The sequence below is a fragment of the Lasioglossum baleicum genome, chromosome 5, assembly GCF_051020765.1.
Source record: "Lasioglossum baleicum chromosome 5, iyLasBale1, whole genome shotgun sequence".
Taxonomy (NCBI): domain Eukaryota; kingdom Metazoa; phylum Arthropoda; class Insecta; order Hymenoptera; family Halictidae; genus Lasioglossum; species Lasioglossum baleicum.
In genome coordinates, this window is record NC_134933.1 from 11,075,868 (window position 1) to 11,098,683 (window position 22,816).

General features: G+C 41.6%; 1 protein-coding gene across 1 annotated transcript in view; it reads right to left on the minus strand.

Annotated features, from left to right (window-relative positions):
- The window catches only part of Cv-c (RhoGTPase activating protein), a 339,069-nt gene that overhangs the window by 16,524 nt on the left and 299,729 nt on the right, over positions 1 to 22,816 (minus strand). Inside the window, exon 10 of the mRNA XM_076423653.1 lies at positions 20,704 to 20,864. Within this exon, the coding sequence (XP_076279768.1) occupies positions 20,704 to 20,864 (161 nt within the window). The remainder of the gene's footprint in view (positions 1 to 20,703; positions 20,865 to 22,816) is intronic.

Genomic DNA, 22,816 nt, shown 5'->3' on the forward strand with positions numbered 1-22,816 from the left:
ATATTATTAGTATGATCTTGTTGCATAGAAGAAATAGGTACGTCAAAATCATTAAAAAAAGTTATACAAACTATTTAGCTCCAGTTTCCTGCAATCGATGCAGAAGATTTTTAATTTCTAATTATTATTAGTATCATCTTGTTGCATAGAAGAAATAGGTACATGAATCAATCGATTCAGAAGATTTTTATTTTCTAATTATTATTAGTATGATAAAAACCTTTAAAAAAATTGTACGATCTATTTAATTCTTCTAATTATTAGTACAGTCGGTTCCCGCGTATTGGAGCAATTTGAAACGATCGCGACTAAATCCTTACGTTCTATTAGCTCCGGTGTAGCAAGACGATTGCAAAATATATTTCACTCGCGGGCGCAAGGTGAATTAATTAATAGAATGCAAATGGGAGGCCTTCGCATATTTTCGTTCAAGAAGAGAAAAATGTTCACCGCACAGGAATAACAATGATAAACGTGTCTCCTAGGTGTCAGTTGTTCACGTGAAACAATTTGTGCGGTGCAAAGTGTGAAATCGTTTCGCACGAGGCCGAGAGAGGATCGTTTGTTCGCGAACGATTTAACGAGCGTCTCTATCTTTACCTTCGCTAGAAGTAAATTCTCATTTGCGAGATCTAGATCGCCAGGTTAGATCGACGGTTCAGGTCGATCGTTACAGCTCTCAACCGCTACCACCGTAGCCCTGTAACGATTTCCATCTGTCCCCCGGCGGCGGCTCATTCGCTCCTCGTAAATACCAGACGCTTTTACGTTAATCGACCGCGCGCGGCCATAAGCGATCATGCAACCACGGTGAGGGCCTTTGTGCGCCACGTGAAACGTCGCGTCGCGCGCCGCTCTAATATCGACATGCAAATTTTCCCGATATCGTCGAATGAGTTTGCTAATTTGGGCGGTTATCCACGCTAATGCCGAGAGAGCTCTGCACTCCGGTTTCTCGCCTGTTTTATTCGTCGAAAATAGAAACCTGGCTCGCGTATCGCCGGTTACCGGTCGGCTCGTGTTAACTAACCGATACCTCGGCTAAGATTAGAGTCGGTTTCGTAGCCGGAACGTTTAAATTCGATCGCTCGTTGTACCTACCCACGGATAAATGTCGATGCTTCTCCCGTTTTACAATTTCGATCGAACCGATAAACGAAATCTATGGAATAAATGGGATCGAGTTTCGCGCCCGTTCATGAATACAAATCAATTCGCTATCTAACATTTGCTTCTAACGCTTAAGAATAGTTCCATAAAAGAGACTAGGATAGTAATCCACCCATGTCTGTTCTACACGTTAAATCAACAAATTACGTTTCATTTGTAACTTCATATTTTAAGGAACTTTACAGTATGTGAAAATAGTAAACGGGTGAAATTTTACTCTGAGGAACGTATAAGGGTTGATTCTGAAATGATTATACACATTTTTGTGTCTAAGCACATATCGCTGCTCCGGAAGTATAATGACACAACTGAAAAAATTGAAGATTCGGTTTAATTCTCCTATGAGAGTAGTTTATAGACATTGTGGGTTATTATTCAAACTTTTAAGTTATTTCAATTTATAAAATAATAAATACCAGTCTCGATTTACGTTATGTCGATTTACAAACATCTAGTAAATGCAGTTTTGAGCCCGCCAACACAATAAAGTCAATTTTACAAAATTTTACACTTGCGTCATTATACTTCCGGAGCAGCGATATTATAATAAAAACCACAATAAATCTATATATCAGATGATTGCATAAGATCGTGCCCGATCTGAAAATAAAATTCAATGGTTAAATTTTAAATAATACAGCTTTATTAATCAATTATACAATATGTAGTCACCATTCTTTTCTAAAAAGAACCTAACCCAGACCATTCTTTTCTAAAAAGAATGGTGACTATACACAGTTGATTAATAAAGCTTGTATTCTTTAAAATTTAACCATTGAATTTTATTTTCAAGTCGGGCACGAACGTTTGCAATCATCTGATAGATTCTATGACGTCATTTTTATAAGCTAACGTTTAGTGTTAAAAAAGGTTTAAAAAGGTAATAAAAAGGTTTTCGAACAAACTCTATTCTAAGTAATCGTACGACGAATTTGTCAGACGAATTCAATTAAGAGCTGAGAATAGTGAGGTTTAGAAATACTATTGTAAAACCTCTAGTATAGAAAGGATATTTTTCGAACATTTTTCAAGAAGAGTGGAGTGTTTCGTGCGGTTGGAAAGCCGTGCCAAAACGCGACTAAATTCCTGTGGACCACACTGCGGCATGCTCGGCGCTTGTATTCACGCTCACGCGAGAAACGTCGTCCGCAAGAGCCGCGGCTCAGCTCAGAGGCTCTGTTCAGTCGCCACGCTGTCTGGCAGCGACGTTTCTCGGCCCTCGAGAGCTCTCTCACGACTCTCTCACGGTGAAATCATTTCGCAGTGCTCGTCGTTCCGCCCGAGGCGGTGCGTGACACTTGTTTACCACGCATGAAGAGCCGGACAGCCAAAACGGAAAAGAGAGAGAGAGAGATATTCGTCCCGTCCCGTCGCGGAATCCGCGCGAGGGAAAGCGGAATCGGACGATCTTTTCCATAGATCCATCGATACGAGTTAACTCTTGTTCACTGAATACAGAGTCATTCTCACTTGGCCGGAGCCGAGCTCTCGCACCTGTCTGTTTGTCTTATTTTCTATACACACTGTCGGTCTAAACTATTTCATCAATGCCTAATAAATTTTGATCTCTCTTCTTCAAAGAGACATTGCTATAGTACATGGCCAATCATGATCATTAGACTGCGGATTTTTATGCATTTATGAAGAAATTGGCTAGGTGAAATGTAAAACGGTGAAAAATTAGAAGTCTAAAAATAGTGTTGTGTTGTTTTTCAAGTGTGAAAAACTGTTAGGGGATGAAATGAATTTTTATTTAACTCCTACTGCCCACAATCGCCGCTGAGCATTTCGATTTTGCATCAAGATTTGCAGTCCAATGATCATCGTTTGTTATGCCAATTCGAGCGAGAGAGTTGGCAAGATAAGGTTTCAATAACTATCCTGAATTCACACATTTTTTTCAATGGTAGAAGACCAAACGAACTTCTGAGACAGTCCAATGGCTTCAAATAAATAAGTTTGTTATTTTGGTGAATGCTAGCATACCGATAAATTGAAGACAGGTTTACGTTTGATTTTCCACAAATTCAACAAGCTTGCTCGCGCGTGTAGATTCACGAACGATGTGAAGTCTACGCCGATATGCCTGTTAAAACATCTAACGCAGCTCGGAATTCCTTCTACCGTAGAGTTTAATTGAATTCTCGCATTCCCACCTTTCGAATAATCGCAAGCCACCGCGGTGTAGAAACAATTTACTACGTCACTGAAACAGCGTGAAAATTCTGCTCGACGAAGATTTCTCAATCTTTCTGCGCTCCGTCACTCGTAGCTATTCGAAGAGGACTGTCTAATTATCACACGGTGATAATGAAGAAACAACTTTTGATTTGGCTGCAATAGTTTGTGGTCGATGCAGAAATAATGATTTGCATACTTTGCACTGTGTGATAATTCGACTGCGGATCCTTATGCAATATGAAAATTTTCTGTATCGATCACAAACTATTGGAGCCAAATCAAAAATTGTTTCTTCCATTGATAATGATAATGTCCAAAAATTGTTCGTACCATTCAATTACTTTTATCTTTCCACCTACTCGTTTTTATCATGAATGCATAAAATTTCGAATTATAAAAGATTTTGACAATGTCATACATTTAAATTTTTTTAAAATGTAGAATTCCGACGGGGTCAATGTGTGGACATTCGTTCTGAAAAAGTTTGAAGATGAAATCTACGTAGTGAAGAATCCGATCACAAAAAAGTTGGTAACCTGAGCTCAACACACACACAGAGAGAGAGACAGAGAGAGAAACAGCAGAAGATGGTAAGCCTGGCGATGATAAAACAAGAGCAGAGAGGATCGGCAGATTTCGCGAGCGTGTTGCTCGGTTTGCATGTTCCGGTGGAGCGGGTCGGAGTCAGCGGTAACCGCTAGGAAACAGGTAACCCCAATTAAACGAAAATCGTTGCGGAACGCGAGTTACTTAATCGCGGTTGCAGCCTGTTTCGCCGGCGGCATGATAAAATCCGTTCCGATGAAACGAACGTCCGCGGCCGGTTTTCCCAGCGCCCCCTGTTATTGTAACGTGGCGCAGGGCAACACGATGATCACGATAGCGCGAAAGATACGGCATTAAAGTAGCACCTGCGGGAAAAGCAAAGCGGCCAAGACCGATAAACGAGAGGTCAACCGTGGCAACCGATAAAACGTCGATCGATTACGTCGCCGTTCGAACGTCAATATGTCGACAACTTTACTCGTTCGGCGTTATCGTGAGGGAGCGCGAGTTCCACGGTCGTGCTCATATTTAATCGATCCCATTACGCCAGCAAGAACGAGAAGAGATCTCTCTCGAGGTCCTCGTATGAAAACTGCCTAAGTCTAAGTAATTTCTACGGTTCGAGGGTAATTCTTTTTGTTAACTGCTCTAACTAGTGTCTAAATATAAACATAGTTCGGAAAAATCTCCGTGGAAATCAAATATAGTTTCGCTTTGAATCGTTTCTTTGGCCTCCTGTAAAATTAACTTTTCTGGACTTAGGCAATTTTCATATGCGGCCGACGATATGTACATCGAGGACCGCGTGCATGTACGTGTCAAACGGTTGAGCGATATAACAGGTTCAACTTAATTTCGTTAAAATATCGCGGCGGCTTATCTGAGTATGCCAGCGGCATTCTTTAAGCTGGGAGCCTGCGCGCCGATTGCACGGTATTAAAACGGTGGGCGAGCAAACGGTTCTCCGAGCGCGGTCGGGTTGATTTAAGTAAAACCACGTATCGCGGTCTTCATCTCGGTGTGACTTACGCTAATTGGCTTCTGAACGGGCCGATGGAAATTTATGGTAATACGCCGGCTCGCCCGCGAGCACACTAACGATACCACTTTTCTCGATGCACGTTCTCGCACGCCAAGCTTCGACGTCGCGGCGAGTCCCGTCCCGTCGCGGCCAGGACGTATCCGTTGCGTATCCGAGCCTCGTCCCTGATAACTGAACCACGGCTAAATAAAGCAGTGAGATATGACGGCCGCGACGGTAAGTGGCCACAAGAACTCGCTCATCTCGCGTGCTTAAACGCTCACTGTCTAGCCACCACTCGCCACCGACACACAATGCACCGGGTACAGGAATTTAGAGACGCAGAGAAAAAGTAAGTTTTGCGGATTGATGTCTGTTCAATTTCATGCAGCTGCGCGCCGGAGACAGAAACGGAAGCCACGAAAGTCTCGCCCCGAAACCCCACGACCTCAGCCGTCTCATCAAAGACATCAAAAGAAAAATCCTTTTTTGGATTTGCGATTTGTTACTGCACCGATGCACTTCCGCAAAAAAAAAACGCGTCACTGGGTAAGACAGCTTGTTGAACCATGCGAACGTTTGCTTAACAATTTTTTCCTAACTTCAGCAGCGACTGAGTTATTTATTAGTCATCGACGATGCACGATGCAGCATTAATCTCTTGCAGTCGGAGCTGTTTTAACTTCAAAATTAAGTTAGTATATGATCTTTTTCATTTTATGGATATGAAAATGATATAATACCTCGTGCAATGCTTAAATGTGTAGTAATTGATTAGTAGACAGCGGACTTTATGCATTTATGACAAGAATGCTTAGGTGTAATTCAAAAGAGTAAAAACATAAACTTCTATGTCAATGAAAATAAATTTCTATGTCACTGCAGTTTGTTGCAATTCAGGCTATTGATTGGATATCAGCATAACGATATTGTGAATAATCGTACAGCAATTTTTAGTGCATCAATTACAGATTAGAGTGTTCGAGAAACTCGAGCGACAGACGCGAAAGTTCTATTAAAAGTGTAACCGGAAAACACCACAGAAGAATAAATGAAAGGATCGAAGCGAGCTTCTGCAGCCAACTGGAAGAGGTTAATAAATTGAGGATCGTTAGAAGGAAGCTTGACAAGAACCACACGATGGCCGATAAATCATAACTGAATATGATCCTACAATTACCCTTCCGAATGCAACAAAATAACCATCACCGCTAATTACAGGATCGATTTCCCGCCACCGAGTGTGCTTTAGCTCACAAACGATAGGACTCGCAATAAACCATCGCGAAAACGGATACAGTCTAGTTCACAGAAAACGCGCAACATTGAGACAAGCATTGGCTTCCGGTTTCTCGCGTTAAGCGATACTTGCTCGTTACCTCTAATTACACTTTCCTCCCCTAATTATCGTACGATGTTCTTATGGTGTTCGACTTTCTTAGCTTCTGACCGGACGCAAATCGATCGCGATCGATTCAGGTGATGGCTCGGTTGTAAGAATTTTAAACGATTTGAGGATCTCGTCGAAAGCGTGCCCATTTTCGTTTCGCGACATTCGTTTCTCCGTGGAAAGTGCGTTCGCGAGAGGCCGCGTGAGATTTTCGAGACCTCGCGATCCCGTGAAACGATTGTCGGGTCGTCGCGGCCTCGAAGTGACATACCGTTCAACGTGAAACGGTCATTAGCGCTGCACGAGTGTCCCCTGGTCTCGCGTGTTCGTATATACACGCATTTCTATGCCAGACCGTTATAACGATCCCAGCGACAAGCAGATAGCGATGGGTCTTCTGGCATTTCAGGCTCAAAACCAGCGGGAAGTTTGAGCCGAGCCGAAGCAAATCACGAACAGACTCCAGAAGCTTGAAACTTCAACGTGCGAGTCGAATTCCCAAATTCTGTCTTGCTCGTTTCGTCTCGAATCAATTCGGGAGCTTCAAAATGATGATGAGTAGACTGCGGATCTTCATGCAATTATGGCTTTCGAAAATTTTCAGAAAATGCTAGGGTATAAAAAATGTGACAGAATTTAGTACGATTTTAATTTATTTCACAAGATTTTATTTGATTCGAGTTTCTTCAAATTCGTCTGCATAAATTGCAAATTGCATAAACGTTCGCAGTCTAGATTAATATACTGCATTTTCAGAAAATGCTAGGATATAAAGTGTGACAGGATTTAGTACGATTTTAATTAATTTTACGAAATATAAGATTTAATTTGATCCAAGTTTTTTCAAATTCGTCTACAAAAATTGCAAATTGAATAAACATCCGCAGTCTAGTGATTAATATACTTGCGGATTTAGAATTGGTAGGACACAAAATAGTAGCAACATCAGAGGAATTTTAAAAAATATTGTGATATTATTTTCAATGTACTTGACCTATTAGATGGTTTATTTGTTTGGACTCTACGTGCATTATACATCTACAGTTGTAAGTAATTCAGACGTCACAGGATTTTGAAAATGTTGGAACCAAGCTCGAGCATCGTGGTGACCCATCACTACGCACAGGTAGGCTGTTGGATCTAGTTTTAGTAGTCTGGCGTGTTCGCACCTGTGCTCTGTTAGTCACGTGATTTCACGCCTTCAGCGCGCGAACGCTGCAGGAAATTTAAACGTGTCCGTGGCGTTATCATGTCCTGCATAATTTGATCGTTTACGGTTACTACCAGCTTTTCGCGAGATCGAGGCTCCTCCGTGTCGGACAGTTATCCCCACCTCTGCTTATAGAAAGTTCGCCTACTTCCTTCGAAATTTCTTCCCGTTTGTTTTTATCCGTATTCGGAGAATAATTAAACTTGAATCGGACTAAAAATAATAAAACTGGTACACTGTTGTTCGTATATTCAAACAGCTCTTCGAGGCAAATACTTCCCGTGCGACGTCAGAATTATACATTTTTTAATATAATATCATTAGACTGCGGATTTTATGGACACATGACAAAAATGAGTAGATGGAACTCGAAACAGTCGAAAGATAAAAGGAATTTAATGGTACTAGTAAAGTATGGTATTAGTAAAATTATTAATGGAAGAAAGAATTTTTGATTCGGCTCCAGTAGCTTGTGATCGAGGCAAACACTCAGGATCTCCGGTCGATCGTAGTTACGAGCAGCTGTAGGTCGTAAAATGCATCGAATTGGCCGGTGTAACACGGCGCAGAGTGGATTCTATTCTCGCGGAAGATCGATTTCACTTAGCGGAACGTCAAGGATTAATCCCGAGGGGTCCGGGGCTGATCTATAATTCCAAGTCGATCCGTAAAAGCGGCGTCGATTGTCGAGGACGAAACCGAGAAGGCGGAGAGAGAGAACGAGGAGGCGGCCCTGCTCTACTCGGTCGGCTGCGGCCGGCAGGTTGACAGCCGCAACGGCAGCCGACATTCCTTCGTCAATCGGATAAACTGGATGCCATAAATTTGCGCGAACGTACGCGACTGTCCCGTGGCCCGTTTCAGCGTACTTCGTTGGCGATACCAGTATCCGCCTCGGTCGAGCACTTTTTCTCCTAGTACGGAGCGCCGCTGGCTCTCGAACGCGTCAACGCCGCGACGATCCTCGAAATCGATCCTTTTTACCAGGACAGACTTACATTGTTTTGCAACAAGTGCATCCTCGACGGTCCTCAATCGTCCGGCCAAAATAGCACCGACTCCAAAAAGTATTGACACGGTAAATTACTATTTGCGAAAGAACGACACGCTTTTAAAAGCATTAGAAAACTTGGGAGATTGAAGCTTCCTTTTTGCAATCATCCTCTGAAATTTGCGGTGCGATTTCTTTTCGAAGGAAAGGTGTACTTACTGACAACTTCACAGTAACACACACACGCCAGTTTCACACGACTGAACTTGTTCCTCTATTGCATGAAACTGCTACAAAAAATATTTTACGAGAACGTAGGCACGTGGCGAAACGATCCATCGATGTTGCATCAGATGGATGGACTATTTCGGTTTTGAAATACTGGCTGTCAATACTGGCCGGCTCTATTTGTTAGGCGAACGGAAGTTCAATTTTCGGTTTTTACGAACAGCAGGTTCTCGGGCCTCCATTAATCCGTGTCGCCACACGCCGGTACTTAATCTTAGCCGTAAGCTTGATATGATTGCTGGACACCCTTTCCCTGTTCCGTGTGATAAATATTCATCGATAATTTGTCACTATGAACACTCCAATGTGTGTATTGGAGTCGTGCTGATTTATTTGCGGCCTGGCTTCTTGTGAATTATTTCCGTGCGAGCTAGTCGTGATAAAGGTTAAATATAGAACCTTTGATTAAAAGTTTACTGTTGCGCCTTTGTTCGCGCAGCAACTTTGGCAAACTGATGATGAGTGGCCGCTAATAATTCACGTTATGCACGCCCCAGTTTTTGCAGATATTAAGTCCGCTGGTGGAGATCTCGTAAGAGTAGATCTCTTGCAAACGCTTCGTAACATTTGCGTTCTAAAATTTGGACAAATCTACAATCGGACAAAAATTCTAAACAGAATCTAATAAATATGTGTGTTATTAATTTCATTTAAACCGAACTAAAATTATTTTTTGGTTTGTTAAATGTATCTAGAGCTACTGCAGAACATAAGGCATACAATGGATATAAATTTTCTGCTTTTTCACGATCTACAAAAAAGTTATAGTCGTAAACCGAGCAACACGCACATTTAATAACCAACTGTCATAAAAAGCCCTACAATCAGTGGCAGATTTAACGGTAAGCGGACAAAGCGGCTGCGCAGGACTCCGGAATATTTTTCATTACTTTTCTTTTTTGTTAATAAGTTTATGAGAGTTTTCTTGCAACTTCTATTTCTAACTTGAGTTTGAGGGCCCAAATTTTTACCGCTTGGGGCCTTGACTTGAGCCGCCACTGCCTACAATATGCAACAACCTAATAAATCCTATCACAGAAGTAACCAAATTTTTAAAAAAAGTGATCCGCGCCTTCATCGTCACCGGATCAAGGTTCCAGCGCGAGGCTAGTCGCGAGAGTTCGCGATCGCACTCTAGTATGCAGCAGGCGTGCATTTGCGCAATCGAATGCAGCTCAGAGCCCGGCTTGGCGCGGTGCAGCCGAGTATACAGGTGCAACTGGTAGCCGTGCCGCGCAGTCTGCCAGCAACGACTTTCAGCAGGGGCTCGGTGACTCGCGTGTACCGAACCAGTTTCCAGGTTTCACGTAGCCGGCGACGACAACGCTCGGCGCTCGTCGTCGACGACGACGTACTTGTACGCGCGGTTGCAGGCGGGTGCGAGCGGGTACACGCCTGTAATTACGCCCCCTCGGACCCCCTGCGCCACGAACGCGGCTTGAATGCGGCAGACCGTCCGCTAAACCGGACGAAAGAGAAACACGCCGGCTGCATAGAACAGCCTTTTATAACGAGCCACTCGGCCGCTACTCGGTAATTAACCGTTTGCCAATTAATGAGCACTGCCCGCGAAATTCTTCACTCGGGCGTTCTCTATTTATCTCCCCTCTTTTTCTCTCTCTTTCATACACTCTCCTCCTCTCTTTTTTATCCTTCTCTCTTGGTCTCTGTTACTCTGGGTCACCAACTCTCTTGATTTCTTTGATTGATGTTTCTTTAGGATTCGACTGTTAAATCAGGACAATCATTCTGCCTTAAATTTTTATAATATGCACGGAATATGTGTATCGCAGTGTTGCGAACAGGAGAAGTATTAATTGCAATTCTCCACTCGGGCGTTCCCTATTTATCTCCCCTCTGCTACTCTCTTTTTATCCTTCTCTCTTGATCTCCATTACTCTGGGTCAACATCTGTCTTGATTTCTTTAATTGATATTTCTTTAAGATTCGACTGTTAACCCTTTGCACTCGGAGCTATTTCAACTCGAATATTAACTCGTTCGCTGCCAGGGTCTCATGGGAAAAACGTTCACCACAACCCATGATTCTTTTCGGGATTATATGACACCAATTGGAATAGACTTGACGTATTTATATTTAGAACATTCTAAAAAAGTAAAATAAACATTCTTTTAAACTGGCACACATATGTGTCACTGGGCTATAACAATTTTGTTCAAAACACAACGCGTCTCAACGTGTCTTCATAAATTGACCAAAAACGTTGTCACATATATGTGACGATAACTAGACTGTGTGGATCTTTATGCAAAATATAAAATGTTCGTATCGATTGCAGGACACAGGAGCCAAATAAAATTGTATCCTTCTTTTAATTATCCTAGTAAGTTGAAACTAATACAGTGATGTCCTTAAATGTTTTAAACATGTACACTGCTTTAAAATACACGTGCCCATTTTTGTTACAAATGCATAAAATCCGCAGTCTACTGATAACAAACCGACGTGTCACACATATGTGACGGCTGGTAGCGAACGAGTTAAACATTTCTTCCGTTATGATCTTTCCGATATGATATTGATATAATACTTAAATATATAGTGATTGATTAGTAGATTGCGGATCTTTATGCAAAATAAAAATTGTCTGCATCGATTGCAAGAAATAGAAACTAAATTGATTGCTATTTCTTCCCTTAATGATTTTAACAGAGGAGAAATCATGTATTGACATCTGTAATTTTGAAAATTATTCGACAATTTTGAATTTCATCTAGTCAATTTTTTGCTATAAATGAATAAAGATCCGCAGTCTATTGAGTAGGTACCAACATATTTAACAATGCGAACAATCTTTGATTTACACGGGATATGTATGACAGTATTGCGAACAGGTACAGTATTAATTGCAATTACATCATGTTAAATTCATTGTACTTCTATTAACAATGAATTGTAATTCTCTCTTCCCCCTCTCTCCGTTTGCATTCGAGTGGGGAGAACGGCGAGTGTGGCGCGGCGCGTGATAATACAAGCCTGTACCCGTCCCGCGGTAAAAGCGGCGCAAACCTGGCTACCGCGGGCAAATAATTACTCGACCCGCTCGGTCGTTATACCTTCCTTCCTCTCTCCTCTCCGCTCCTCGTCTCGTCGCGTCGCGTCGCGTCGGTGTGATACTTACGCGTCGAGTTTTCTCGTCCGTGCTGCACGTTCGGAGGCGAACGATGCAATTGAGCGCGAATCTGGGTCTGATGATGCATGCTTCGACTCGCGCGATCGCCCGATTGGAAATTGCGAAGTGTGTCTCGTCGCGTGGGTTTTGTAATACCGCGATTCGCATAGGCTACCACAATTCAAAAGCAAACTTTTTGGCGTATTTGATTAACGAATGCATTGCTTTAACCCGTGTGAGGCATTACAGCGGATGTACAAAGTATTCGCACACCTCTTAGAAACGAATAACTTTTTCAAAATTGGACCCAACTAGCTAATGTATAAATATGATTTTTTAAAAATTGTTATTGGTCGCAATTGCGGTTTTTCAGAGTATTATAACGACGCAAAAAAATAAAATATGTTATTTTGTGGTTAGATTGTTACAATGGAAATATTTTATTGTCGAAATTGTACATCTTATTTAGAATATTATTTTCTTTAAGCAAAATAAAACCTGAAATATTAAATAGTATTTGAAATATTTGTTTCGCCAAATAATGCCAACCTCTGGCCACTGTGGTAATAATTAATAAAATCAATATGTTTTTGATTTTGTTAATTACTGCCAGTGGCTGAACCACCGGACGTGACACACGCAATGAATGATCCAACTATGCTTAACCATTTGCACTCGGAGCTATTTTAACTGGAAACTTAAACATTTCTTCCGATCTAGAATAATTCTATTTCCTATGATTTTTGAAATTTTTATGGATATGAAATTGGTATAATACCGCATACAATACCTAAATGTTTAGTAATTGATTAGAGATACCGGTATATTTAATAATCTAAACAATATTTTGAATAATGGTACAGCAATTTTTAGTGGTGCCTCAGAGGGGACAACCGAGTGCAAACGGTTAAATTCCAGATCGACTGCTCTTGAAGAGGAACACCGCGCCGGCATTCCCGTGTGAGTTTATAAAGACCTCGTAAATTCACTGTTAGTATCACGCCCCGTTGCTCGTGGGACAAACCTCGTTCAGGGATGAAGGTTTCTTGCGAAAGAAGAAAGGTGTATACATACTTTCTGACAGCGAAAGTCTCAGGCGAAAGACTCCTATCTACCTGTGCACGTGTGCCGCGCGCGCGTTTAAACGCGATGTAAACGCGAGTGACCCAGACGAACGACTCATGGAAAGTAGACGGCGATTGTCTGACAAAATATGAAAGGGAACGCTTTTTATGGTGTCGGGGAGAAGTCGCGAGGCGAGAACCAGCCTGATTTATTCGTTTCTCTGGAAAGATAGCGGACCGAGATCCGTTTTGGTGCTCGCCAATGCGATCTTGCTCACGTTCGATTTCGACAATTTTTACAGAGAAACGAATCCGGCAGCTTTCTCTCGATTCTATCCAGTTGGCTATGAATTTTGGCGAGCTCTTATGGTTCCGCAGCCTTTGGATTTTCGGAACATTCGAAATCAGCTATGTAGAATGGAAGAGTAGTGATTTCTTCAAACTTCACTTTCCGGGACCAAAATATTTGCATTCATTTCTATACGATTTTTATTATAGATTTTGACTAGGAAACTTCGGGAATGCAAGTTTTGAAGCACCCATTCAATCGTTCGGAAGTTATACAAGTGTGAAGTTGAACGATTTCGAGCGTTTTTGACTGGCAAGGGCGCCGTCAGGATTAATTCGATTCTCTCCGCTTAATTAAAATTCTCAGTCCCGCAGGCATCACAAATGAATTACTTTTAGGGTTTCCAAACTGAGAGAGATCCGAAGAATTCTACCGACCGTGGCATCAATAAAATAAATAGCGATTCCCCTTTCTCTTTTTTTCTCAGCAGTAAATGATCGGCCCGATTCCACGAAATAATCAATACGAGGTCCAGGGCCAGTTACTTTCTCCGATAGAGGATCCGTCCATCGAGCTGCGGCTATTAATTTCGAGAATCGAAAAACGTGCTTCGACCTTGCGCTCGGCCGGAGGAAAGCCGTGGGACTCTGACATGGAGGTTAAAGGTTGCTAATGTGGAACAGCTGAGTTCAACAGCTCACAGTTCAAAAATTTCTTTCATCTTCGTGAAAGCTACTTGTGGATGTACTTAGAACTGTACCTGTCTAATTAAGATCAAAAACATTTTTGTAATTAGCTTGGGAAGTTAGTTTATGAATAGCGAAAGAACTTCTTAGTTATGATCGCAAAATAAGCGCTCTGTATCTTTTATCAATTACAATATGTTTGTACTATTGGCCAATTGCTAAATAATTTACTACAATCATCTTAAAAGAAAAGAAATGAAATATTACGATGTTCCTTGCAACCTGCATTCGCTGTGCGGGGTGAAAGCCGTGATGAGGCACGCATACATACGTGAAATAGTATTGGGCCGACCCTCCGCCGAATTCGAATCCGAATCCAAAGCCCTTGCGAAAGCAAAAGGCGAGCCAAGGCCTCGGGCGTTTTGACGGTTCCCGTGAAACGTTCCGCGAAACGAGCGCAACTTACGAAACAGCTGATTAGCCGATACCCAGTCGGCCGATCGTGACACGTAACATTGCCCGTTCCTGAATGGACGAACGCACGTCGGCTTGTAAACCGTTTGACCAGATCTTCCGCGATTCCGCAATCGAAAGTAGGCATCCGCCTCTCGACGGACACGTAAAGAGAAACGGCGCAAAACAATGGGAACGAAGACAGTAACGTTTCGATGAATTGTGTAGTGGTCCAAATCACAACTCCAAATAAAACAGTAAAAACGTTTAAAAATTGTACAAAATACGGAGACGTTGTTCTCAATCAATTAAAATTATTTACGCAAGAAATGGATCTTTATTCAGCTTGGTTTCCAATGCAAATGATGTATAAACATTTTAGTTTGCATAAAGATCCGTTGTCTAGTTATTATGTTGATATTATTCATGTACGACAAAAATAAGTTATTGCCAGGATACCTGTCGAATGAGTCTGTGAGTCAGTGACCGTCAATATTGTTTCGGAAAATATTTGACTGGCAATTACTGCCACACGCGTATTTTATTTCTTTCTTTGTTTTTTATTGTCACATTGACCGGGTTTTAGAACGAGGACTATTGATTCTTCCGCGACCCTGAGAGGCTTGACCACTATCGAGCCTGCTTTCCGCCATTACTCTGCAAATTCGGTCGGCCATAACTCTCGTCGCAAAATAAACTTCCACAGGCGCGGCGCGGCGGAACGCACAAAATATCTGCAAACAACGATCCGATAAAAATGGATTTCCCTGGCGCATTTCGCTACGTTCGAATTAACAGCGTGGGCGAGGTCGGTAATTAAACATGACGTCGAAGGCCGCACGAACCCGAATCTCATGATGAATCGCACTCTGTCCGCTGGATTATCAGGCAATAACGATGACTAACGTTCCGGACCATTGGACCGGTGATCTATCAAAATATATCGTTCAACCTTTCGGGCTTGGGTTAGCTTAAATATCGCTAAACGACTGCCGAAATGTCAATCTCCGCGGAGCTTTTCAATTTCAATTTGCGCTACTCTCGAATTCAACTCTGCGATTCCATCAGCTTTTTCACGCTGAACCTACCACGATCACCGGGTTTTACGCTTCGCAGTTATTGAAATTATAGAGACCTTCTCTGGTATATTCTGGTATATTCTAATATGTTCTCCCAAATGCTGGTTTGTTGCAGTATGCTCTGCTACATTCTGCTATGTTTTAGTATATTCTAGTATATTTTACCATATTCTACTATATCCTAGTAAATTCTAGCATTTCTTACCATGTTCTAGTATATTCTGGTAGATTCTAGTCAGAGTTGGGCAAAAGTTTAATCAACGATTGACGAATAAATTTCTACTTTAATCATTAATCGCAATTAACAATTATACTCCTACTTCAGTCGTTAATTGCGGTTAACGATTACATGCTTTTCGATTGTAATCGTCAATCGGATCATTGATTAATGATTGACTGCTGAATATGTAATCAATTCTCCATCTCCGCTCTCTGTCTCTCTCTCCCTCCTTATTATCTTCTCTCCTTATTATCTTCTTATTACATACCGATTAACTTCAACAATTGATTAAATTAGTCTCCGATTTTTCGATGATTTCTTTTTTTAATCAACGATTGACGATTAACTTCATCAATCGTCGAATTTTCAATGATTACCTTTCTTGTTCGTACACGTCAATTAATCAATCTTGATTAAAATTTTAATTGATTAATGCTTATCACTGATTCTAGTATATTCAGATATATTCTGGTGTATTCAATTATATTCAGGTATATTCTTGTACATTCTGGTATATTCTAGTACATTCTATTATATTCAGGTATATGTTGGTATATTCAAGTATAATCTGGTATATTCAAGTATATTTTGCTACATTCAAGTATGTTCTGGTACATTCTACTATATTCGAGTAAATGATAGTATGTACATCCTATCATATTCAGGTATATATATATTCTTTTATGGCAAATACATTCGATATTATAATGACTACCGTTCAAAATAAAAAACATGAAAACTAAATCATCGATTGGCAGCACAGCGCAGCCATTTCGATTCGGACAGCAAACAAACGCGGTTGACAAAATTGCCCCGGTTGGCGGCGGCACGCGTGTGAAGTCCGCTCGATAGGGGATCGATAGATCATCATGCGTCCGCGGGGATCAAGGACTTTCATGCCCATAAACGGAGCAGGAGCTCGGCTGTTTTAGCCGCTATTAGCGCGGGCTCACACGTGCGTAGACACACGCAGCTGCAACAAGTGTCGTGGCTCTCACCGGAAGCGAGGTATAAGGCTGCGGCGCGGCGTTATGCGTGCTCGTGTATTTAATAAATAGAAAATGTCGCGGGGTTGTGTAAAGCTTGCCAACGACGACGGAGAGGAATAAAACGAGAGGGAACAAGAAGGAAGAAAAAGAAAAAAAGTGCGCGCGAGTCGGTAACACATTTTTCGTATGGCTTGCGAGCGTGCACACGCTTGCGCGAACTGCCTCCCTAGATGGAGAGAAAGCACGTTCGCGCGTTTATGGTATTAACCGCGCCGGCATACGAAATGATTCGATATTGCGGACATTTTTTTTCCATCTGCGCGAACTAACGGCAGGGTCGATCAAAATCACCCGTGACATTCGAACCGCTGCTGCTGTGGTCCCAGAGACCTTGCGATTGCTAATTAGCGGGATACGACGCGTTCGCCGGGCTCTCGCGAAACGAATAATTGCAGAAATGTTAACGGTCGGCGTTTTTACGCTGACCCAGTTCGAGGGCGCGGGAGAATCGGGAGTAGTCTGCTAACGGAAAACTGCCAAATATAAAATTAATTACCCTGTGACGCGCAGATTTCGACAGCGGCGGGTCCAAAAAGTGTTTAAACGTTTCCGATTCTCGAAAAATTGTCGATATTTAAACTGTGAGCATTTCTTTAAAACAAGAAGTGGTACCATACATATATCTAAACTCATTTTACAGCTGAAGCCTTCACTGTCACAACTCATCGTTCATTTTTATTTATATTTTCGCTAGATACGGCAGATCGGTAGATACGTCTTGTTTAATATTTTACCACGTTTTTATTAGCTCGCTTTCTTATCTGTGTGTTTGTCTGTTCGGTACAAATTTTGCAATTGATTCTAAACTGACTTCCCGATGAGCTGGAGACTTGAAATTTTAAACGTAGCTCAGAACTGGATGACAATGCAATATTTAAAATTTTTTAAAAGCCTATGCGTTTAGGAGATATAAACTATAAAATTTAACCGTTACACTTCCCCGCGTGACGCTCGGTAGTACGTGATCGCGTTCGGCGATCCCCACTCCGCGCGACAGCGCTCCCTACTCCACTACGCGTTCCCACTCTTCAGGACTATCTGTACGGGGTTAGGAATCTGTATGGGGCTAGGAAAATTATTTTATACTTTTTAGTCCGTTTTAAAAACGTGGAATTTAAAAAAAATATATTTTTATTTAAATAATTATTTAGAATATTCTAGTATATATTCAGGTATATTCTCTCGGGTACATTCTAATACATTCTGGTATATTCAAGTATATTTTGGTATATTTTGGTATATTTTGGTGTCAGGGAACGATCCGGCGATATAATTTATCGGCGGACGGTCAACGCGGATCGATCTATTACTTTGCACGGTGCCTCGCAGATTAAAATCCTCGTTCGGGCCGAATTGAAAGGGAAGAGAGAAGAAAAAAGAAATGGCAATCACGATCAATCGCGATGAATTCAATCGGAGCCTCTCTCTCGAGAGAGAACTCGCGTTCCACTCCTTTGTGCGATTGTTGCGTGAGGCGCGTGAATGGATCCGAGTAATTCCTTTCTCGAGATCGCACCGATTGATCCTCGTGATCTTAATCGACGCGCTCGATGGCCGGGAAGAACGTATAATTGATTTAAGCAAAAGAGAAACGGTACGCTTTTAACTCTGATTTGTGAGTCGAACGCGTCGCCGATCCTCGTTGTGCAATTTCGGGTACGCGCTTCCTGCTCTCGCACGAAGCCACAAGTCCTCGCAGATTGATCTTTACAAGTACCGTGACACCGAAAACGCGCTTTCGTTATCAGATCGAATTTAACGAACCACGCCGAGAAACGTAGTTTGATTAAACAATGGCGCAAAAAAAAAAAGAAGAAATGTATGCTGGCGCCGTGTAACGTTAAAAACGACAGCGTTCCATCATTCAATTTCCTCGTTATTCTTCCCAGCTCTCAGTTCCACGGTGCAACGGACGAGCGGTTTTATGAAAGTTTATGAACACGGTCAATTGAATACAATCACGAAATTAAATGAAGTAATTTGATCGCGTTGAACGAGGCCCCGTGACGTCTCGGAGATGGATATGGGGAACACTCCGAATGTAGTTTCGCTAATGTCACTTGATGAATAAGCTGCGAATCATTGCGGCGACGCGACGCAACGCGTCCTGTGAACTCTAGTTTCTGACGTTACTCAATTCTAGCTTCGTTAGAATGTTTGTGTTCGTCTGTTCACACAAATATTCAGCTCTCCAATTTCGTCTGGTACGTACGCCAACAATGTGCAATTGTCTAAGTATCACTGAAACAATTGCAAGGATGTCGCAATTCCTGTTTTTGTTGAAACAATATACAAGAAGGCATTCAGAACAGTTTGTTCAACAACTCTTGAAGTTCTTCAACAACTTTATTCTAGATTAGATTGTTCAATTAAAGTGCAATCAATACAGTTAAACTGCAATCTAGTTCTCCGGGGAAGAAAATATTCTTTTTAAAAAATTCTTGTCGTTGAAGGGTTGTAAATGGCCTCGAGACATCATTCAGAACAGTTCGTTCAACAACTTGAAGTTCTTCAACAACTTTATTCTAGATTAGATTGTTCAATTAAAGTGCAATTTATGCAGTTAAACTGCAATCTAGTTCTCCGGGGAAGAAAATATTTTCTTTTTAAAAAATTCTCGTCTCCGAAGGGTCGGAAATGGCCTCGAGGGTTAGCCAGCGATATTTTTCGTATTCGGTGAAAGCGAAGCGCGTATTATTCCACGTTGTCAGTAATAGTTGCGCTTGGACAACGCGAGGACAAGGTTTGACCGCGCCTAGCTTTCCACGATAATTAACTTCGGCGCTATCCCGGTCACGTGACAGTCGTTAGTTGTTATTCCATTCGTTTATTCGTCCTCAGGCAAATCGTAAGAATAGCGCAAGACGAGAGAGAGAAGCCGGTGCATAACAATGACCATACGCGCTGGAATACGTGTCATAACTCGTTGAATTCCAACATCGCCAGCCTGCAATTAGTCAGCGTCGAGAGACTCGAGATAACGAACGGATAACTTCGATGTTTCGCAGAATGTGGGGGATATTAGAGAATGGTGAAATGCCGCAGACGCACTGGAATTTTACTCTTGCGTTGGCAAGTCGACCACGAATTCGTTAAATAACGGAAAGAATCACCGCGGAAGTCTCCCGAGGAACGTGATCGTTGAAAAGGGCTGCACAAGAAAACCGTGGGATTCTTAGAAGTGTTTAGGTAAAGAACCCTTGTCGCGGCGAGCCCCCGTCCACGTTGATTTCTGATCTAGACTGGTATTTCCTCCCAGAGATCTTCTTTTAGATCTCCAAGCGACGTCACGCTCTTCGTGCTGTTTGAAAAGGGTCTGCTTTTAAACGAGGAATCAGTTCGTTCCAGAAAACTCGTCAATATCTACCGGCCGGATGTGAGAAACTCAATGCACATTCGTTCCCGAAACGAACTTTCATTTTCAAGAATTATAGAAAAATTAACGTAATTTATCTCACTCTCAATTTTTGGGAAAAATGTTTAACGTGATATTCTTTTCTGAATGGCTGTGGGTTCAAGATTTAACAAAGGAGTATATCTCTTTAAACTGCTTGTGTACTAGGCGATTGTTTGTAATTTATATTGTACATATTATATGTGTCCATAATTATGAAACCATTATCTAACAGTTCATTTTTAACAATATCGTAAAAAGTACATTGACCATTTTAAAACGTCTGTACAGTACTGCAAAATAATCTCTTCCTTAAGATCGAAATTGCATTAATTTAAAAAAGAACATGATATTCTATAAACATGTAGTGTTTTGCAGGAAGTAAAAACGATAGGAAAAACAGTTTAGTCTTAAAAGATAACAATGTTTTTAGTGGGAATATTATTGTTTGCAATTGCGAGGGTTTTTTTTTAATTTAACTTACTTAGTTAAGAGGCTGACTGGATATTACTATTATAAATAAATGATTATCTACTCACGCTTTTACTGTGGCTAGTGCTGTGCGTATGATGCGTGTCGATCTTCATATTAGCACACCGATTCAAAGCATGCAATCGTCGAAATAGACTCTGCAAGGAATCGGCCTCGAGGAAGGGATGATCCTTGGCTACACCAGAGACGTCTATTGGGAACTGATAATCTGTAATCAAAAGAAAACAATCGTTTAATTCTATTCATAGAAGATTGAACGTGACTTCAGTGGACAATTATCTGCTGTGTACCTAATTCATTGAATTAAACACTTGAGTGCTTGGTAGTCTCGTGTTTCTTATAGACAGCTCGAATTTAATTGGCTTCTGAAGGTCACTTTCTCTACTGTGAATCACACTAGGACACGACTTCTAACTTGACACACCCTCTTGCCTATCCTTTTGCTGTCTAGATAACTAAACAATAAGGGGGAAAGGTAATCCCTTGTGGCCTTCAGCAGCTGGTTGATCTTAATCCGCCCGTAGAATGACTCGACAATGTGGCTTATCTAGTGAACCTCACTACAATTCAGAACTACAGGAACCTTTACAAAGTGGACTTAACCCAGACCGTACACTCCTGTCATACTAAGTGTTTATAATTGTTTGTAATCGCTACCCCGTTGAAACACCATCACACACGAAGCGTCTGCTCGTATTGGCATCATCGACAACCCTATGTGTAGATGCAACTTCGAGTGTAAAACTCTTAACCACGTCCTTTGGCAGTGTAATTTATAGAATACGCAAAGATCATTACTGTTGAACAATCTTTTTAAGTTAAGATTTCAGCTGTGTGCTTCTAGACGTTTCCATGTTTCTGGCTGGGCCCAATGTCAAAGCCTGTCTCCACATACTTTCGTTTAAAAAAAAAAAACTGTAACCTGCGCGTTTAAGGAAAAACAAAAAGGGAAAAAATTAGTACATATACCCTTACTTTTAGTTTTTGTAGAGGTTACTTGCTCTGTATACTTTGGTTTAGTTTGTGCCGAATGTTGTAATAAATCTCTTATCAGATTTTCTCAATAAAAAGAAACACAAAGCGTCTCTAAATCGAGCAAAATTTTTCTACGCACGTATGCAACCTTGGAAAGAATGAAAGAAGACATTGAAGAAAATAAATATCATATTCCAACTGATATGTGCTTATTACATTACTTATTGCATAACATTAGTATAAAGGTTATTATTGTAATATTATGTATGTAATACAGACTGCAGAATAACCTCTTATCGGAGGCTACAACTGTACACTAAGGACAAAAATATCATGAAAGTCAAAATTATTTCTTCAAATTCGAAAACACTGTGTTTCCACACGATTCGCACATTTCGGTTATTTTTTCAAAGGTCTCTGCACCGAGACGTCAACACCGCCGCGCCGTCTCGACCAAAAAGAAAAACGTTAACTATTATTATTATTGCCGAAAGTGTGTTAGTTCGCCGCGGCGCTGGTTCCGAGAATATCCAAAGCCTACATAAGCTGTTATGGCAGCGTGTAAACGAGACAATTGTGGAATCTGACGTAGGTAAGAATTCGAAGAAACGGGAGAGATGTATGGGCCGTGCAAGGCAGAAGGATCGCCGCGAAGGATCCAAGGCGAAAGGGACACAAAGGAAAGTCTGTGCGTCCGTTTCCTCGAAGTCGGACCACGCCGACGAGACCAACGATTTTCATATCTCTCCTCTCCTGTTGTTACCGCTCTTATCAACTTTCACCCGAAACACAACGCGCACCGTTTGGCAACGCGGATGACATTACTCTCTCGGGTACTTCCGCGGGTCAACCATGGCCATCCGTCTTTGTCCTCTTTCGTCCAATCCTGAGCAACACGAGCACATGTTTATGGATAACCCGTTGAAACTTCGGCCTCCATCGCGACTTGCGCAACGTCGACACAGATCTCCTGAACCAGATCTTGGATCTACGATCTCGGATTCGGGCCGGATCGATCGGAGCTATTTTGTAGGTTCCATCTTGGGAATTTATTGGGGGGTGGATCAATCTTCTCGAAATCTTAAGGCCATTTTAATACGTCATTCAAGTAATCAAACATATTTTTTTGTTCGAAATATTTTCAAGAAAACTTTGCAGCTTATGAAACACAAAAGATACATCTCG